We start from the raw sequence: 16,473 nt of genomic DNA, 5'->3' as shown, positions 1-16,473 counted from the left end.
TGATTGAGCCCACTCCAAATAATTTGACCCATCAAATCTCATAGTTGTAATCTGAAACCTGGTTTCAAATACACTACCATAACCATTGTTTCCAAAACTACTTTCTCCCTGACCCTTAAACTCCATCTTTGATCAAGAATCAGTGGCTACAAACTGTTAGAGCCACTATACCAGAAAACAGAGTGAAATCAAGCAGGTCTAAAATCTGATCTGAAACCAACACAAATCTGATCTGAAATCTGATCTGATCTGAAATCTAATTTGAAACCAACCCAAATCTGATCTGAAATCAATCGCCTATCACAGTATATGCAAGAAATCAACTCAAATCTGATCTGAAATCAATCGGCATGCATAGTACCAAGCAGCCTGTCAAGGTTATCCTCTAGAAGAGCAATCTGAGATGCTATTTTCTAAAATCACTACTGTGGGGCCCACTGCTGCTAGAGCATAATTAGGGTTTCAACTGTAGGTCTGAAATAAATGCTCAGCTGCACTCTCCAAGCAGTCCGCACAAGCGGGACTTGTCGTAGGGTCAATATGAAACCCTAAAACTGATCACCTCTGAGAGGGAGGGGGTTCGGCCCAACAGTCAAACCCTAGAAACAAACTTAAAACAGTTCGGCCTCTCCTTCTAGATAGGTCCAACCTATCTCAACTGATTGCAGTCTCTGAAACTAAATAAAAAAAGACAGACTTATGGATTTCGGTTTACTGCCTTCCAGGGTTACCTGAACCCTAACCTTCGCTGCTTCTTCCTGATTACCAACTCTCTGCAAGCCGCGGCAAGTCCTCAACTGCTGCGAACCTCTCCTGGTAATCTCCAAGATTCAGCCGCCGAATACTTCTTCATAAACGTCCAGCCCTAGCTAGTCCTCATGTGGTCGGCTGGACCAGACACACATGAGAAGCCCTAGATAGGCTCTGATACCAAGTAGAAGATCAAGATTGTAATCAGTCTTGAATCCTAATAGGTTTTAGGTTTACAAAACAGAAGAAAAGTGAGAGAAAAGAGAAGGAATAGAAGAGAAACAGAAGAACACAAGGGGTTGAAAGGAGGGACAGGTTCTAACTGATCTGCCGCCGCCACTCTCTTATTATTTATAGGTTATGTTCAGTACATAATGGAAAGGACAGATCTGCCCTTAGTACTTACATGATAAATAAAGTAAATAAAAACTGAATTAACAAACTGACACTACTATAACTGAAACAAATAACTACACATGCTGTCCTACGAACACAGTGGGGACCACTTTTGTGGGGCCCACATCAGTGTTCTCTACAGGAACAAATGATGTGGTGGTCACTCATCTACAGTTTGTAGATGATACAATGATCTTTTGTGATGAGTTCAATCTGCAACAGGTTGAGAAGGCTAAGGCTGTCTGTAAACCTCTTCAAAAAGATTTCAGCTTGAAGATTAACCTCGAGAAAAGTTGTGTAGCAGGGGTAAACTTAGTTGAGAGGGAGGTAGAAGCAATCATAGAGACCTTAGGTTGTCAAACTAGTGAGCGGCCTTTGAAGTATCTAGGTCTGCCTTTAGGAGGGAACCCAAGGAGTGTGAGTTTTTGGACTCTGGTCGTAGAAAGGTTTGTAAAAGATTAGCAGGTTGGAAGCAGAATTACACCTCTTTAGGTGGTAGATTAACCTTGATCAAGTCTACCCTGGCGAATCTTCGGTGTATTACCTCTTTGTCTTTAAGATTCCCCAAAAAGTGGCTAACTTGCTGGAAAAGGTAATGAGGGATTTTCTTTGGGAACCTGGAGAGGAAAAGAAGGATCACTTGGTGAAGTGGGAAGTAGTGAGCAGAAGGAAAAAGGTGGGTTAGGGGTGGGGAATGTGACATGCAAGAATCAAGCATTTCTAGGTAAATGGTTGTGGAGATTCCCCTTGGAGAGTGAGAAACTATGGCACAAGGTAATAGCTAGTCTACATGGATTGTTGCAAAATGGCTGGGATGTTGGATTCTCAAACAGAACTACCTTTTCCTCTCCTTAGAAAGCTATTCATGCAGTTCTTCCCTGCTTCCTCGAGCAAGTTAGGTGTGATACTGTGATTCTTATTTAGGGTCTAGAATTTGGTTTTGGGAGGACCTTTGGGTGGGTGATCCTACTCTTAAAGATGCTTTCCCCTCTCTTGATTCATTATCTTTGTTTAAAAAACCTATTTCTTCTTTTTACTCCATTTCTGAGGGAGTGGCTTGGAATTTGGGTTTCAGAAGAGGATTAAGAGAGGCTAAATATGTCTTAATCTTCGAACTGTTGCTCATCCTTGATTCAGTTGTTGTTTTTCCCTCTACCCCAGATGAAAGAATTTGGATCCTGAACCGTAAAGGTTTCTTCTCTTGTGCCTCCTTTTATTCTTTAGTTGCTCAAGCTCCTTTTGAGTCTTCTTTTCCAATGAGTGAGGTTTGGACGTTTGGTGCAAACCAGTTCCCCTAACTGGTGCACACTCTGTAAGGCAAATGGTGAGACTGCTTATCACATTCTAATTTCCTATCCATTTGTAACCTCTATTTGGGAGTGGTTCTTTGACCTCTTTGAGTCCAGGTGGAGCCCACATACAAGCTTACCTAGTCTGTTTGCAGGTGAATCTTCAGGTGGCCAAGGAAAAGAGGAAGAATTTTATGGAGATGTACTAGGGCTGCTGTTGTATGGACAGTTTGGGAAGAAAGACATGCGAGACTCTGCAAGGATGAGGAGAGAAATGTGGAAGTAGTTTTAGATTGTATCCTCCTAAGGGTGATTCATTGGGTTAAGTCCTTGGACTTGTTCTCACCATTCTTCTTTGACAATATAAAAATGAATTGGAGGGAAATGGCCTTTTCACCTACAAGAAAGACTAGAATAGTTCAGATTTGGAAGCCACCATCGGAAAGCTTTATAAAACTCAATTTTGATGGGAGCTGTTTTGGAAACCCAGGCCCTTGAGGTTAGGAGGGGTATTCAGGGATAAAGATGGAACTATTTTAGCTTTATTCTTGGGTCCTATTGCTCAAGGAGATTCAACTAAAGCTGAATTGTCTGTTGTGTTGTGCAGGGTCCAATTAGCAGAAAAACTAAATTTTAGAAGATTGTTAGGAAGGCAGCCTGGATTTACCAAGATTTGGTAAAGAAGATCAAGTGGCATCTTTCAGTGGATTCCAAGGGCAGAAGGGATGCTTATGGGATGGCAGATTCTCTAGCAAGGCAAGGGGTTGTAAGGGAGCAATTATTTTGCGCTCAGCTGTTTTAAGGAGCAAGTGTTTCACCTGCACCTGTGGGCTAGGGGTGGTTAGGTGGAATAGACTCAATGGAGAGAAAGATGGTGTTTTCTCTTCTATTGATCAACAAAATATTGTTTTTCTCTTCTTTCATTTGTGTCCTTGTACATGTCTGTAGTTGTTACCACTGCCACTGTTGTTTTCGTCATTGTTGTTTTGATCATTATGAAAACATCTGTATTCTTCCCATTCTCCAATGATGTGTGTTGGTTGTTCAACATGTACTTAAATCTCTGTATTTTATTTTTCATGCAGTTAATATACAGGCCCGACACTGGGGAGATTCTTGGGGTTCACATTTTTGGATTGCATGCTGCAGACCTCATCCATGAAGCATCCAATGCAATAGCCTTAGGAACACGTATTCAGGTAAATCTTATGCTTCAAACTGAAATCTTGAATAATAGCCTTAAAAGGAAATTGATTTGGGCACATCACTGGTGAAAAATGCAAGAAAAAACTCCAATTGTAATTATAGAAATTAAGAAAAGAAGGTATTGTTTTTTTTTTTCTTTTTAGAACAATTACTTTTGGGTCCCCCCCCCAACACAAAAAATGAGATCTGCACACATCACCCCAATAAAAAGAACTTTCCTTCCTTTTTGTGTATAAGATGTGGGTTTAAGCAAGACCCTCCCAAACTATGTTAATCAACAAGAAACAATGACAAGCAAGCACAGATGCCTTTCTTCTCAATCCTTACTACAACATATGTATTAGTAAGTGAAAATGATGTGATAGTGTCTCATGAAAAGCATGATGCCTTTCTTCTCAACCAGATGATTTGTCTTGCCAAAATGAGACAGCTTTCTATAATTCAAAAAGAGCCAACTGGTGCAAGATAGAACTCAAGGTCATCCAAGGCTCCCAAGGGCATGGATAAACCTTACCTGTGCCATTAGCAATGGTAGAGAGTTCTCTAAGAATAGCTTTAGCTCAAGCAAACGAGTGTTTTCTTTACATGTACTCAGAGAAGCCACTACTGGAATTTCCATTAGTATCATGGAATAGGCCTCTGTAACCTGACTTTCATTCCCAGTATGGCAGTAATCAGGATGTGATTATGAGAATTCTGTTTATGTGGTAATGTACAAGAACTCTTCCCAGAAGTAAATTTTCTTATTTGTGCAACTTGCAAGTTATCATTGTTACACCATGGGAAATACCATAAAGGTGCTAAGCACTAGGCTCAATATCTAGTGTTTTGTCTTTCTTTAAGAACTTCACCTTACGTAGGCCAAAGTAATTTTTTTCTTCCCTGAAGTATGATGAAGATGAACAATCTTGTTTCATTGTTGTTGTTGTGTGTGTGTGTTTGGTAAATTGATGGAACACGTTTTGTATTGCCTAGTCATTGTTTGCACCTCTGGCACTGTGCAGGACATAAAATTTGCTGTTCATGCACATCCAACTTTGTCTGAAGTGCTGGATGAACTCTTTAAATCAGCCAAGGTATGTGACTGATCTTCTATGTTGACTAAGCATGACTGCACTGTGTATTTCACGGATTGTCCATGAAATATGACAACTGACGTTAAGTAAAATGACCAACATACTCTAAAATAAAAATATTAAAAAATCAGAAATAGTCCTACATTGATGGAGGTATATAATTATAACTATATGTTTACTCTAGAAAACAAAAGGAATGGATTAAATCGAATGTCAATCATCCAAAACTAGGCTATCCCAAGTTATTCCAAATGATGGTTGAGTTTTGATCATTATTATCTTTGACATACAGAATGAGTATAGGGTGGAAGTTATCCTTCTGTCTTCTGAATATCTCCTTAGTAGTTTGATTCTGAAATTACATCATCTTAGCAGAAGTAATTAGCTTTTTGCATGCTTTCTACAAGGGTGCTTTTTCTTATGCTATTCAAACCAGTACTTATTGAGGCCAGTGGTAGAAAAACTTTTCTTTTTTCTTTTTCATTTTCCTCTTCTATTTTTATGCGGCAGGTTAACTCTGGTGTTTCTAATCCAGTCAAGGAGCCAGTTGCAATCTAAAGCTTCTCAACATAGGTATAAATTTGGGAAGAAAATTAATTGTATTACAGGGCCTTTGGAAGTTGTGCACCTTCTCAGAGGAAACCAAAGCAATTGCTACAGTATGAAACGCCTAGTAAATCTCACCACAATTTTGTCCATTTTATTAAGTTATTTTCATATTATATTTGATTTTTTTTTAATATTTATTAACTTGTGCAACTCTGTAACAAAAAGAAAAAGAGGCAATAAGTATTATTGGTCCCAGAAAGCCATAATTTGCTGTTATGAATTATATACACCGTTTAGAAGCCTCTGTATAGTTAATAGCCAATATAACATCTGGATATTGTTCTCTTTGCACCACAACCAGTGTAACATACTACCAGTGCAAAAATTACCAAACAAAACTTCATTTGCACAGATGGGCCCAAGATACAATACGTCTAATATGGGATGTATATCTGCATCCAAAGGTGTAGATATGTGGTATGGGTAGAAAACAGTACAAAACCACTAAAAGTTACAGCAACAGTCGAGACTGCTGACACAAGTCAAAAATGCTGATTCTTCAAATTTTTTGACAGTTTCTATAGGTTGTTCCAACCAAGGTTTTAAATATTGATACACTCAATACGTGTTGGGTGTTTAGGTGAACCTTTTTTTAATTTTTTTTTCTCATTCTCACAGAGGCCATGTTTTTTATTGTAGGAAAGAACTAAACGGATCTATCGATTATCTTTAAAATTTATTGATGTAACAATAATTTTTGTCAATGATTTTTCTTACATTTTAGGAAAATTTTGAAAAAAAAAACATTTATTTTATATATCTTGATGGTTTTCACGGTAAGGAAGTACCACAAGATGGATATATCAATGATCTATCAAACTCATTGATCCAACAACAATTTAATGTGTATTGTAGTGAATTTTTAGTAAATTAGAAGCTTAAACATATTTGATGTATAATCAGTAAAGTTATTGTATGATATGTATCTATTCTAGATTTGTTGATTATAATGTATCTCTTCATATAATCAAAGTTTGCTTTTTTTAAATGTTTGTATTTTATTCATATTTATTTTAACTTTAGATTTATTGCTATTGATGTATTTGTGGGATTTGTAAGAGTGTTTCAATGTATCCAAGTGCATCCATATCTTTTCACGTATCCAAGCATATCCAAAGTGTATCACCATTTGTATCTGTATATTGGTCCTATGTATCAGATTTGTGTCTGAGAATTTTCTATTTGCACGTGCTGTACCCTCTCCTTTTTGCTCATGGGAATCTGCTGAAGTGAAAGCCTTCCTTAATGGCATTAGGATGGCAAGAGACCTGGATCTTTTACACATTTTGACTGAAGGCGATGCTGAAAACGTTATTATATTCTGTTGGACAGTATGGCGCATTCAGTCTTTGATTGTGGACTGCAGAAATCCTATTTGCCTTCTTAACAACTGTGTGATATGTCAAATCCCAAGAAATTGCAACTCTATTGCTCGAAAGTTGACGGGATTGGCTACCTGTACTCGTTCAATTTCTTGGTCCTCCACATAGGAGTGTCAATTGACCGGTTTTGGGTTGGATCCAAACCGATCTAAATCTTTTCAAGTCGGATATGGATTGTCTATTATAGTTGTTGGATTGGGTCAACTTAGAATAAAATCGTCTGAACCAAGGTTCAAAATATTGATAAGCCCAATACACCGGTATGGGTGTGTCAGGCGAATTGATATTTTTTTTTTTTTCAAACAGGTTCAGGGGGGTAGTTTAGGTTTCCTCCACACCCTGAACTGGTCAGACCTCCGACACACCCACTATAGGGGTTTATCAAAGGGGTCCCATAACGATACGTATCAGCTAATACGGGCCGATACACGTCAATACTTTAAACATTGATCTGAACTCTTGTTGGTTTGAGTCGGCCCTAGACCAAAACTCCAATAGTTTGATCGCCTAACCCTATTGCATCAGCGGCAAGAAGACTATTGGCGAAGGCAGACGTGTTCAGCTTCGGAGTTGTGGTCCTGGAGTTGATCAGCGGCCAGAAGAACTCTACGTTTTACCTTGACATGGATTGCCAAAATCTACTAGACTGGGTGAGGACTCCAACTTGCACCAACATCCTCTACCATAACTTACAGCAGGGTCTATAATTGTATTGTACGAGGGTGTCCTCATGTGGGATGCCATGCTCCCTTCCCTTATGAAGGGTTTTGAATCGAAGGGCGGAACTCGGAAGGTGGGGGGCCTCGCATCGCATGAATCAGTCAGAGTCACTTCACCATGAGATGATGAGAGTGACGCCGTGAGCCCTGAGCCGTCCTTGACAGTTGAGACCACCCGAATTCGCTCAACTTCTGAAATCAATGTTGTCATGATCTGACCAGGAGACCACCGGGCTGGTCTGAATCTTACAACATTGTCTGAAATTGGATGATGCCAGGGGCCCAGGGCTACGGCTGACATATTGGCGTATTGGGCACAACCAACCGTACGTTTGGAGTATATGCAATCCTGTCACTGTCAGGAACAGTAACACCCCCCCAATTCGGATGCTTGATCACGTGAACCCTGTTGAAATGTCAAATAGCTCCAACAATGTGGCCATTTAGTTTGGACTGGATTTGGTAATCCAAGATCTGGTTTGTATTGGATTTGGACCAGTTCATTTGAAAATGGACTAATGATGGAGTGGATCGGATTGGACCAAATCTAGTCCAATTGACAGCCCTACGCTTCGTTACTAGTGTAGTGATTATTAAACAGCGCTCTGAATTCTCTTGTTCAAAAATGCAGGGGATATTTAAGTAGTTTTCGCCAATGTTCAAAATATCGATACGCCCAATATGCCAGTATGGGTGTATCGGGCGAATCGATACAGCTTTTCATACTTTTTTTTTATTTTTTTTACAACCAGTTCAGGGGGCGGTTTAGGGCTCCACCCCCTGAATCGGTCAGACCCCCGATACACTCACTATAGGGGCGTATCAGAGGGGTCCCGAAATCATACGTATCAACCGATATGGGCCGATACGTGTCAATACTTTGAATCTTGGTTTTCGCAATTAGTATATCATATTGTGGAAGCTTAGCGTTGTTTGAATTGTTTTTGCACGGTAAGCTTGTATGAGTTTATTCAAGTTTAATAGGCCTCCAAAGCTCTATCCATAGGAATCCTTTGAGGTGTTGCGCATTTGATAAGCATTAGGGGTGTCCATGAAAAACCGAACCGAACTGAGAAAATTGAATCGCAAAATGCGATTAACCAAACCGGCTGGTTTGGTTCCGATTTGGAATTTTTGAAAAACCGAAGGACTGGTTCGGTTTTTGGTTAACCTATAAAAAAATCGACGATTAACCGAACCGACCGGAATATATATATTTATATGTATATTTTATAAATATTTTTAATATATGTCGCATATTTTCTATGTATTTTATATTATATATTTTTAAAATATCTATAATATATTATATATCATTTATTATTTATAATATAATATTATATATATTTATATAATATATATTATAAATATAAAAAACCAAAAAATCGTAAAACCAAACCGATCAAAAATCGAAACCAGCAAACCAATTAACCGATGGTACCGGTTCAATTTACAAAAAAGGGTCATGATTTGATTAACCGAACGGTGGACACCCCTAATAAGCACTACATTCCTCAACTGCCAAATCGCCCAATGGCTGGCAGTTGTTTCTCCAATTGGAGTTGGCATATTAACCCCAATCAAATAGTTGGTTTGCCAATCGCCCAACGGCTGGTAGTTGTTTCTCCAATTGGAGTTGGCATATTAACCCCAATCAATAGTTGGTTTTATCAGCAATTTGTTTCGTCACCATTATTAAATCTAAATATCTAAACTTGTTAAATTATCTTATATTCATCCTGCATTGCATGGTTATTGTATGGTTTTTGAACCATCATTGGCCCAGACGGTTGAACTGTTTAGTCCGAAAATTATTCAAACAATCGATTCTATTTTACTCCTAAACTACTCTTTTGTCAAAAAAACTGTTAATTTGATCAGTGATCTACTAACCCATTTGATCCAAACAACAGTTTTTGACCATTTTTTCTTTAATTATTTTTTATATTTTAAAATTAACAGACCATTTGTTCGAACTAAATGGCACATAAACCGAACCACTAATCTAAAAATCGGTGGCCAAAGTGGTTTTAATTATGGGTCGATTTTTTAAACATTGCTGCATTTCTTTTCGGTGATTAGTGTCGTTGGGTGTTCAGCCCGGTACCCCATGGGCCCATTATTATTTATTATTATTTTATAAATGTAAGGACATTGAATCCGTTAGCACAATAATAGCAGACACATAATGTACAATCAAATCCATTATTTACAAGTGCACTCTCTGTTTTTAAGCCCAAAACGAAACCGACTTCAGTCAGTGCACGCCCATACTCACTGTTCGAACAGCCTCTCGAAAATATCTCTCCATGAAATAAAATAAAGTATATAAGTACGCCCAATAAAAGGCTTGTAAAGAGTGTTCGAACAGGCCACGCACTGACTGAAGCCGTAAAGCTCGAAGAATAATCAAAAAACAATCAGTTTTTGGGACGTTTGACGATCAAAACAGGGCACTTGACGTGCTGGGCACAGTAATCGCTCACACTTCCAAGAACAGTCCTGCACGTCCAGACACAAACAACAAGTCAACAATCATAATCCGAGCTTTAGCAATTAACATCAACAAGCAAATGAAGCCAAACCCAATTAACCAATGACGATCATGAGACACAGAGGTTAGTGTACACTACGTAAAATTTACTTCATATAATTTATGGCAGTGCTCCATATATGCCTACCTCTTCAAAAAGCCATAGCCATGGCTTCCCATCACCAACATATCAGCTCCTAACTTTTTCACTGTCATACATATCACCTCCCTCGCATCTCCACTCCCTACTTTCCTCTCCACTTTGATCTGAAACGTTTATAAAAAGTGCTCGATTAATCAAAGGAAGGAAAGCATGAAAACAGAGTTCTGAAAGAAGAAAAGAAAGAAACAAGGATATAACTAACATTAGTGTAATCCTTGTAGATGGATTCGGCTCGTTTCATCACGGAATCAGCCAAGTCTCTGCTATATTTCTCCATGGCTGCGATGACATCGCCGGAGAAAAAGTCATGTGTGCCGTCCAGGGAGGAGTAGAGGGGAGGTGGGGGCTTTGCATAGAGGAGGATGAGGGTAGTCTGGGTATCGGGAGAGATGAGGTTTCTGAGACACCAAGACAGAGCGTACATGCTTTCCTCGCTTTCATCCACAGCAACCACTACCCTCTGCTCTTTCGCTTCAAATTCAGCCATCGAGACCTCCGCGTGCGGATCCTCTTTGATTCAAGAGAAAACAACCACCACAGATCAACAGTAGAGTGTTGATGATCGAAACTGAACCAGGTTTTCTTTATAGGCGGTGAATCGGCGGTTTCTGGTTTGGGGTTCGCAGATTTTTTATTTCGGAGAAGTACGAAAACACCCGATGTAGAATTCTGAATTCCAACCCCCCTCCTACTACTAGCCTCTCTCCCTATAAACCACATCCTGTCCGTGAATATTCACTGTCAGATGCATTCCCCCTGTTGAAGCTATAAAATTTTAATCTGGACTGATTGGTCATTCTCCCTTTTTATTTAGGCTGCGGTTCTGCGGTTTTAAGACAGACGGGGATGGAATACTGCGGCTTTCGAGATTAGGTTTCATAACGATAAGTATCGTATGTCCTGGCGCACGGTGTGTCAGATCTGACTGGCACCATTTTTTAGCTATGTTTGGTATTACTTATTTAATCACTTATTCAAATAAGTATTTAAGGTAATTAGAGTGGTATTGAAAAATAAATATTTATTCATGTTTGGCAAAAAATAAATATTTATTTGGTAAAGTTATAGCTAGAGCCGGTTCAATATTTCAAATTATGATGTAGGTCTGGTTAAAAATCAGCAAAACTTGAGCCTTAAAAGGGTGTAAGTCTCTTTAGTGTTTTAAAGCAAAAATACATATTTTATGCATTTTTTTAGTTCAAAATACCTGGAATAAGCACTTAAATAATTATGGGTCAAATATCAAGAGGAGTTTACTGGTTGAGAATTAGGATCAACTTAATTTCCTGTTTGGGTGATGGTTCATAGATTTGAATGATTGAGTTGAACTTGAACAATTAAACCAAAAAGAGGAAGTTAGCATCTATGTGCCATAAGATAGTAGCATATCAGATAGAGAGATAGTGAAAAGTGATAGAAAAACTTGTGTGTTTTGACTTTATTCACATCCCTTTTATAGATCTTGGAGAGTCATCACCAACAGAAATGTGTAGGTTTGAAGAGTCTCTTTGTACAGTCATGATTTCAAACTTTGTAATTGTTCTCAATTAGTTAACGGTTAGTGGCCATTAATATTTAAATGTTGCCCATTAGTCACACTTGATCAAATTATAATCATTAGGTTAACTTAAAGCATCAACGGTCATGGTTCGGCCTTCAAACCAAATGCACCCTTAAGTGCGGATCAAAAGGAAATACGATTTCGTTGTAATTTTGCAAATCACACTTCTTGTATTTTGCAAATCACAAGGTTTGCTATCTGCGATTTTGCAAATCGCAAAGTCTATGACATTAGATTTTGTAATTCGTAATGTCTGTGATTTGCGATTTTACAAAATTCATAGTCTATGATTTGCAATTTTGCAAAATCATTGTCTATAATTAATGTGTCATTGCAAACCTTCTCATTGCATAAAGTATCATCACATTAAAAATATAATTAGCTTTCCCGAACTACACAAAATGTAAACAAAGTATGCCTCTAAAGTACCTTATTATGCCACATGCATGTTCATGCATATACTCTCCTCTCTATAACTTCACAGAGTACAAACAAGCTCCTACATAAAAACCAAGACTTAAAAGAAGAAAAAACAAGTAAAGCATAGTTTTATTAAGAACTTCAAAACCAATATTCAATATGCATGTGAAGTATGTTTTTTTCCATGTAATTTATTAATTAAACCCCATTGAATTTTAATCTTCTAGAGAAATTAAAGTCCAACAGTGTCACTCTCTATGTTTCAATCCATTGTAGCCTATTGTGGTGTGATTCACATTCTATCAAGAAATTGTGTACTATGATTCAGATAGTTTAGATGTTTTATTAGACAAAATTTTCAATAATCTTATTAATTTATTTAATTTATTAAATACTTCACCAAAACAAAAAAGATTGCATCTGTCGCAAGAGGTCATATCATCGCCCCATAGAGTGTCCCAATGTGAACTATTGCAAGATGGTTGAATTAAATCCAGGCCATAGTGCTATAATGTAAATTCAACCGGACTACGCTTCAAATGAACTCTTTTTGGCACCGTAACGTGGATTAGAATTCATTGAGCCGTGCCATTTTCAAAAACAACCCCTCGATAGGTCCCAAAAAGAGTAGGCTTGAACGGGACCCAAGATCACTTTTGCAATCGTAATTGCTATTCGTATAGGATGTGTAAGTAAAAATATATTATGTGCATGGATCCATGGTTTTTAAAACCGGACCAGATGGTCGGATTGGAAAAACCGGGAATCAGTCAGGTGATCAGTTTCATTTTTTGTCAAAACCGGATTTTGGCCAAAAAATGTTGCGGTTGAACCATTCAAATCGTTCAACAGTTTTGACTTTTTTTTTATTTTTTTGTCAAAATGGGCCAATCGTTCGTTTGGACCATTCAACCCAGGAACGGACCCCTGACCGGTTCATTCTCTAGATCGGTTTTATAAACATTGCACGGATCAGTTTAAAACTATTAATCGTTGTAAATTGGAAATTGTGATTATTCATGTAAATATTTACATTGTTTTTATCAATATTATATTTACATTGATTATTGATGCAAAACTCAATCTGAGTGGAGTTTTATATGAATTTTGAATGTTTAACTACACTCCATCCAAACACCGACAAATACGGATCAGAATGTTAAATTACACCAATTCATATTTACACCTCAAACCAATGTTTTAAAAAATAAGCCGAAAACGAAACCATTTTGGCCACCAGTTTCCAAGTCGATGGTTTGACCGTCTAGAGGACAGCCCGTTCTGGCAAAAAAATTAAAAATAAAAAATGGCCAAAAACCATTGAACGGGTCAACGGTTTGACCACCCAAGTCAATAGGTTATTGACCTTTTTAACGGTTTTTTGCCAAATACCAGATTTGGGGTAAAATGAAACCGGTTGCCTAAACAGTTCCTAGGACAAATGGTCTAACCGTCCAAGTTAACAGTGGTTCGAAAACCATGTGTCAAACAAATACAGCATAGGTGTAATGTGGACTATACTAGGCCGAGACGTCATGGTTTTGTTGCGTTGCCCATACTGTAGTAGGTTGTGCTAGCTCGACCCAATAGATCAAGAGGGCATAGCACAAGCCCATATGGACCACGGGCTATGTCTACCCATGGGCTTCAAACCCCAGGCCCAACCTGGCCCATGTAGCACCATGAGTCCAGCCCATGGGCAGCCCGACCCATTTTACACCTAATCAAACTTACCCAACTCTCAATTATATCCATAGTCATTTAAGAATATCCTAAGGCTCCATTTGGTTTGTGGAATGGGATGAGAAAAAGAGAATACTATAAAAAAAATTCTTTGATTTTATTTCGAAAGAAATAGACGGATGGGATGAGAAAAATGTGGGATGTCAGACACCAAAAACCTTGCGACCCAATAATTTGAAAAATTACTGTTACAGATACCAACGACGCCAAAATATTTGAGAAATCACCGTTCATCGTCCAGTACCTCCCATTCCCCATTCGAACCAAGAAGCAGCGGCGGCAGCACCCCCTCTCTATTAAGAACTAAGAAAGAGAAGGGACAGATATTGAGGAGAAAGAAATTATCTTATACAAACTGAGAACAACATTGGCTATTTAAATAGCCTTACATAACAAACTGAACAAGAATTAAGCAACCCATGTCTAACAACTCCTAGGAACATGGTAAGACTAAAACAAACAAATAATGACACCCTTAAGAATAGGAATTTATTGGACTAAGCAGTAACAAACCAACTCAACATTTCCTCCCTTAAACTGAATGCCATAAGCATCAGTTTATATCATTTTCAGAACAAACTCCTAATGATGCTCGCAGCTTCAAGAAAACATCTAGCTTGGGTGGTTTTGTCATTATATCAGCTAATTGATCTTGTGTGCTGCAATAAACTAATTCCACAGGACCAGCCTTTGTGAGCTCTCGGAGGAAATGAAAATGCACATCTATATGCTTACTACGACCATGCATTACTGGATTTTTCGAAAGCTTGATTGCAGAACTACTATCACAATTAATAATAGTTGTCTTGCCTTGATTCAGACCCAGTTTTTCCAGCACTTTTTTCAGCCATACTGGTTGGCAAGCACACGAAGCTGCAGCGATAAATTCAGCCTCAATGGTAGATAGACTTACTACTGGTTGCTTTTTTCATAGCCAAGATAATGCTCCTGAACTCAATAAAAATACATAACCTGAAGAGCTTTTTCTATCTTCCAAATCTCCAGCATAATCACTATCTGTGTAAGCAATAAGTTCATTGTTTCCTCCCTTCTTATAGAAGATTCCAAAGTCAAGTGTTCCCTTCAAATATCTCAGCACCCTTTTTGCCACTTGTAAATGAAGCTTAGTAGGATTCTCCATATACCTACTTATAAGACCAACTACGAACATCACATCTGGTCAAGTAGCAGTTAGATACATGAGACTACCCACCATCTGTTTAAAGTGAGTCTTGTCTACCTTAACTCCACCTGCATCCTTCACCAGCTTACAACCTGGAACAATAGGATTGTGAACTGAATTGCTTCTATCCATTCCAAACCTTTGCAGCACCTCTAACGCATACTTTTTCTGATTAATAAACACACCATTTGATTTCTGCAACACTTCGAGACCAAGAAAATACCTCATTTTTCCAAGATCAGTCATGTCGAACTCATGCTTCATGGATTCTTTAAATTCTGAGACCATCAATTCATCATTTCCAGTAAAGATGAGATCATCAACATACAAACTGATAATCAAAACTTTACCTTCTTTTCCTGTCTTGATGAACAAAGTATGCTCGTAGTCACATCTTTCAAAACCTTCTTTCATGAAATATGCTTCTATACGACTGTACCAAGCACGAGGTGCTTGCTTAAGCCCATAAAGTGCCTTTTTTAATTTATAAACCTTGTGCTCATGTCCTTTTTGCACATAACCACAAGGCTGTTTCACAAGAACCTCTTCTTTTAACTCACCGTAGAGAAACGCAGACTTTACGTCGAGCTGATAGATAGCCCATCCTCTTTGAGCTGCAAGAGCCACCACCAAATGAATTGTTTCCATACGTGCCACAGGTGCAAATACTTATGTATAATCTACTCCATACTGCTGAGAATATCCCTTCACTACAAGCCTCGCCTTGTACTTGTCTACTTCTCCATTTTCATTAAATTTTGTTTTATAAATCCACTTCACTCCAACTTTCTTTTCGCCTTCAGGTAACTCCATTAATTCCCATGTGTCATTCCTCTTTATTGATTCCATTTTCGCATCCATGGCTTTCCTCCATTTCTCGCTTTTTATTGCATCTTCAAAGCGAATAGGATCACCAGCTACAAACATAGCCAGTTGAGTTTCATTGTCTTCTTCAGAGAGTCATTCTCCTGTTTCATAGTCTCGCATCTAAACTGGTGGTCTCCTATTCCTCCCTTCATTCGAGCTAGGTGAACTTTCGACCAAAGAATCAGGGGAAAGATTCTCCTCTTCTTCTTCTACATTAGCATCAATATCAGACTCACTTCTCTCTTCAGTGTCATCAAAAACAGCCGCTTCCTCCTCTCGATCACCCCATTCCAAATCGCACCTAATTGCTTCTTCATACTTCTTGTCCCAATCCCAACTCTTGTCTTCTTCAAACACAACATCCCTACTTATTACGGTCCTTTGTGAAGTAGGATCATAAAGTCGGTAAGCCGTTGATTCCTCACTAACTCCCAGCAAAACACATCTCAAGCTTTTATCATCTAATTTTGTTCTTTTACTATCAAGTACATGAACATGAGAGATACAGCCAATAACTCTGAAATACGCAACCGAAGGTTTGATTCCACTCCAAGCTTCTTCCAGAATCTTATTTCT

General features: G+C 38.3%; 2 protein-coding genes across 2 annotated transcripts in view; one reads left to right on the top strand and one right to left on the bottom strand.

The window, feature by feature from the left end:
• LOC104605099 (dihydrolipoyl dehydrogenase 2, chloroplastic-like) overlaps positions 1-5,525 on the top strand; it is a 118,965-nt gene extending 113,440 nt beyond the window's left edge. The window contains exons 13-15 of the mRNA XM_010269715.3: positions 3,521-3,634; positions 4,646-4,717; positions 5,228-5,525. Of these exons, the coding sequence (XP_010268017.1) occupies positions 3,521-3,634; positions 4,646-4,717; positions 5,228-5,275 (234 nt within the window). The 3' untranslated portion in view covers positions 5,276-5,525. The remainder of the gene's footprint in view (positions 1-3,520; positions 3,635-4,645; positions 4,718-5,227) is intronic.
• Positions 5,526-9,613: 4,088 nt separating this feature from the next.
• On the bottom strand, positions 9,614-10,900 carry LOC104605098 (universal stress protein PHOS32-like). Its single transcript, XM_010269714.3, has 3 exons — positions 10,326-10,900; positions 10,109-10,227; positions 9,614-9,929 (listed from the first exon to the last, which is right to left on the bottom strand). Exons 1-3 carry the CDS (start codon positions 10,608-10,610, stop codon positions 9,848-9,850), a joined length of 486 nt encoding a protein of 161 aa, XP_010268016.1. The 5' UTR covers positions 10,611-10,900; the 3' UTR covers positions 9,614-9,847.
• Between the last annotated feature and the right edge of the window lie 5,573 nt (positions 10,901-16,473).

This window comes from Nelumbo nucifera, chromosome 4 (genome assembly GCF_055504915.1).
Source record: "Nelumbo nucifera cultivar China Antique chromosome 4, China Antique-T2T, whole genome shotgun sequence".
In the NCBI taxonomy this organism is placed as follows: domain Eukaryota; kingdom Viridiplantae; phylum Streptophyta; class Magnoliopsida; order Proteales; family Nelumbonaceae; genus Nelumbo; species Nelumbo nucifera.
The sequence above is the reverse complement of the archived record's forward strand: the minus strand, read 5'-3'. Positions and strand labels throughout refer to the sequence as shown.

Coding starts and splice junctions, on each gene's coding strand:
- LOC104605098 (XM_010269714.3), bottom strand. CDS start 10,610: ATGGCTGAATTTGAAGCGAAAGAGCAGAGGGTAGTGGTTGCTGTGGAT. Junction 10,228..10,325: donor TCTACAAGGATTACACTAAT/GTTAGTTATATC, acceptor TAAACGTTTCAG/ATCAAAGTGGAGAGGAAAGT. Junction 9,930..10,108: donor GGCTATGGCTTTTTGAAGAG/GTAGGCATATAT, acceptor CTGGACGTGCAG/GACTGTTCTTGGAAGTGTGA.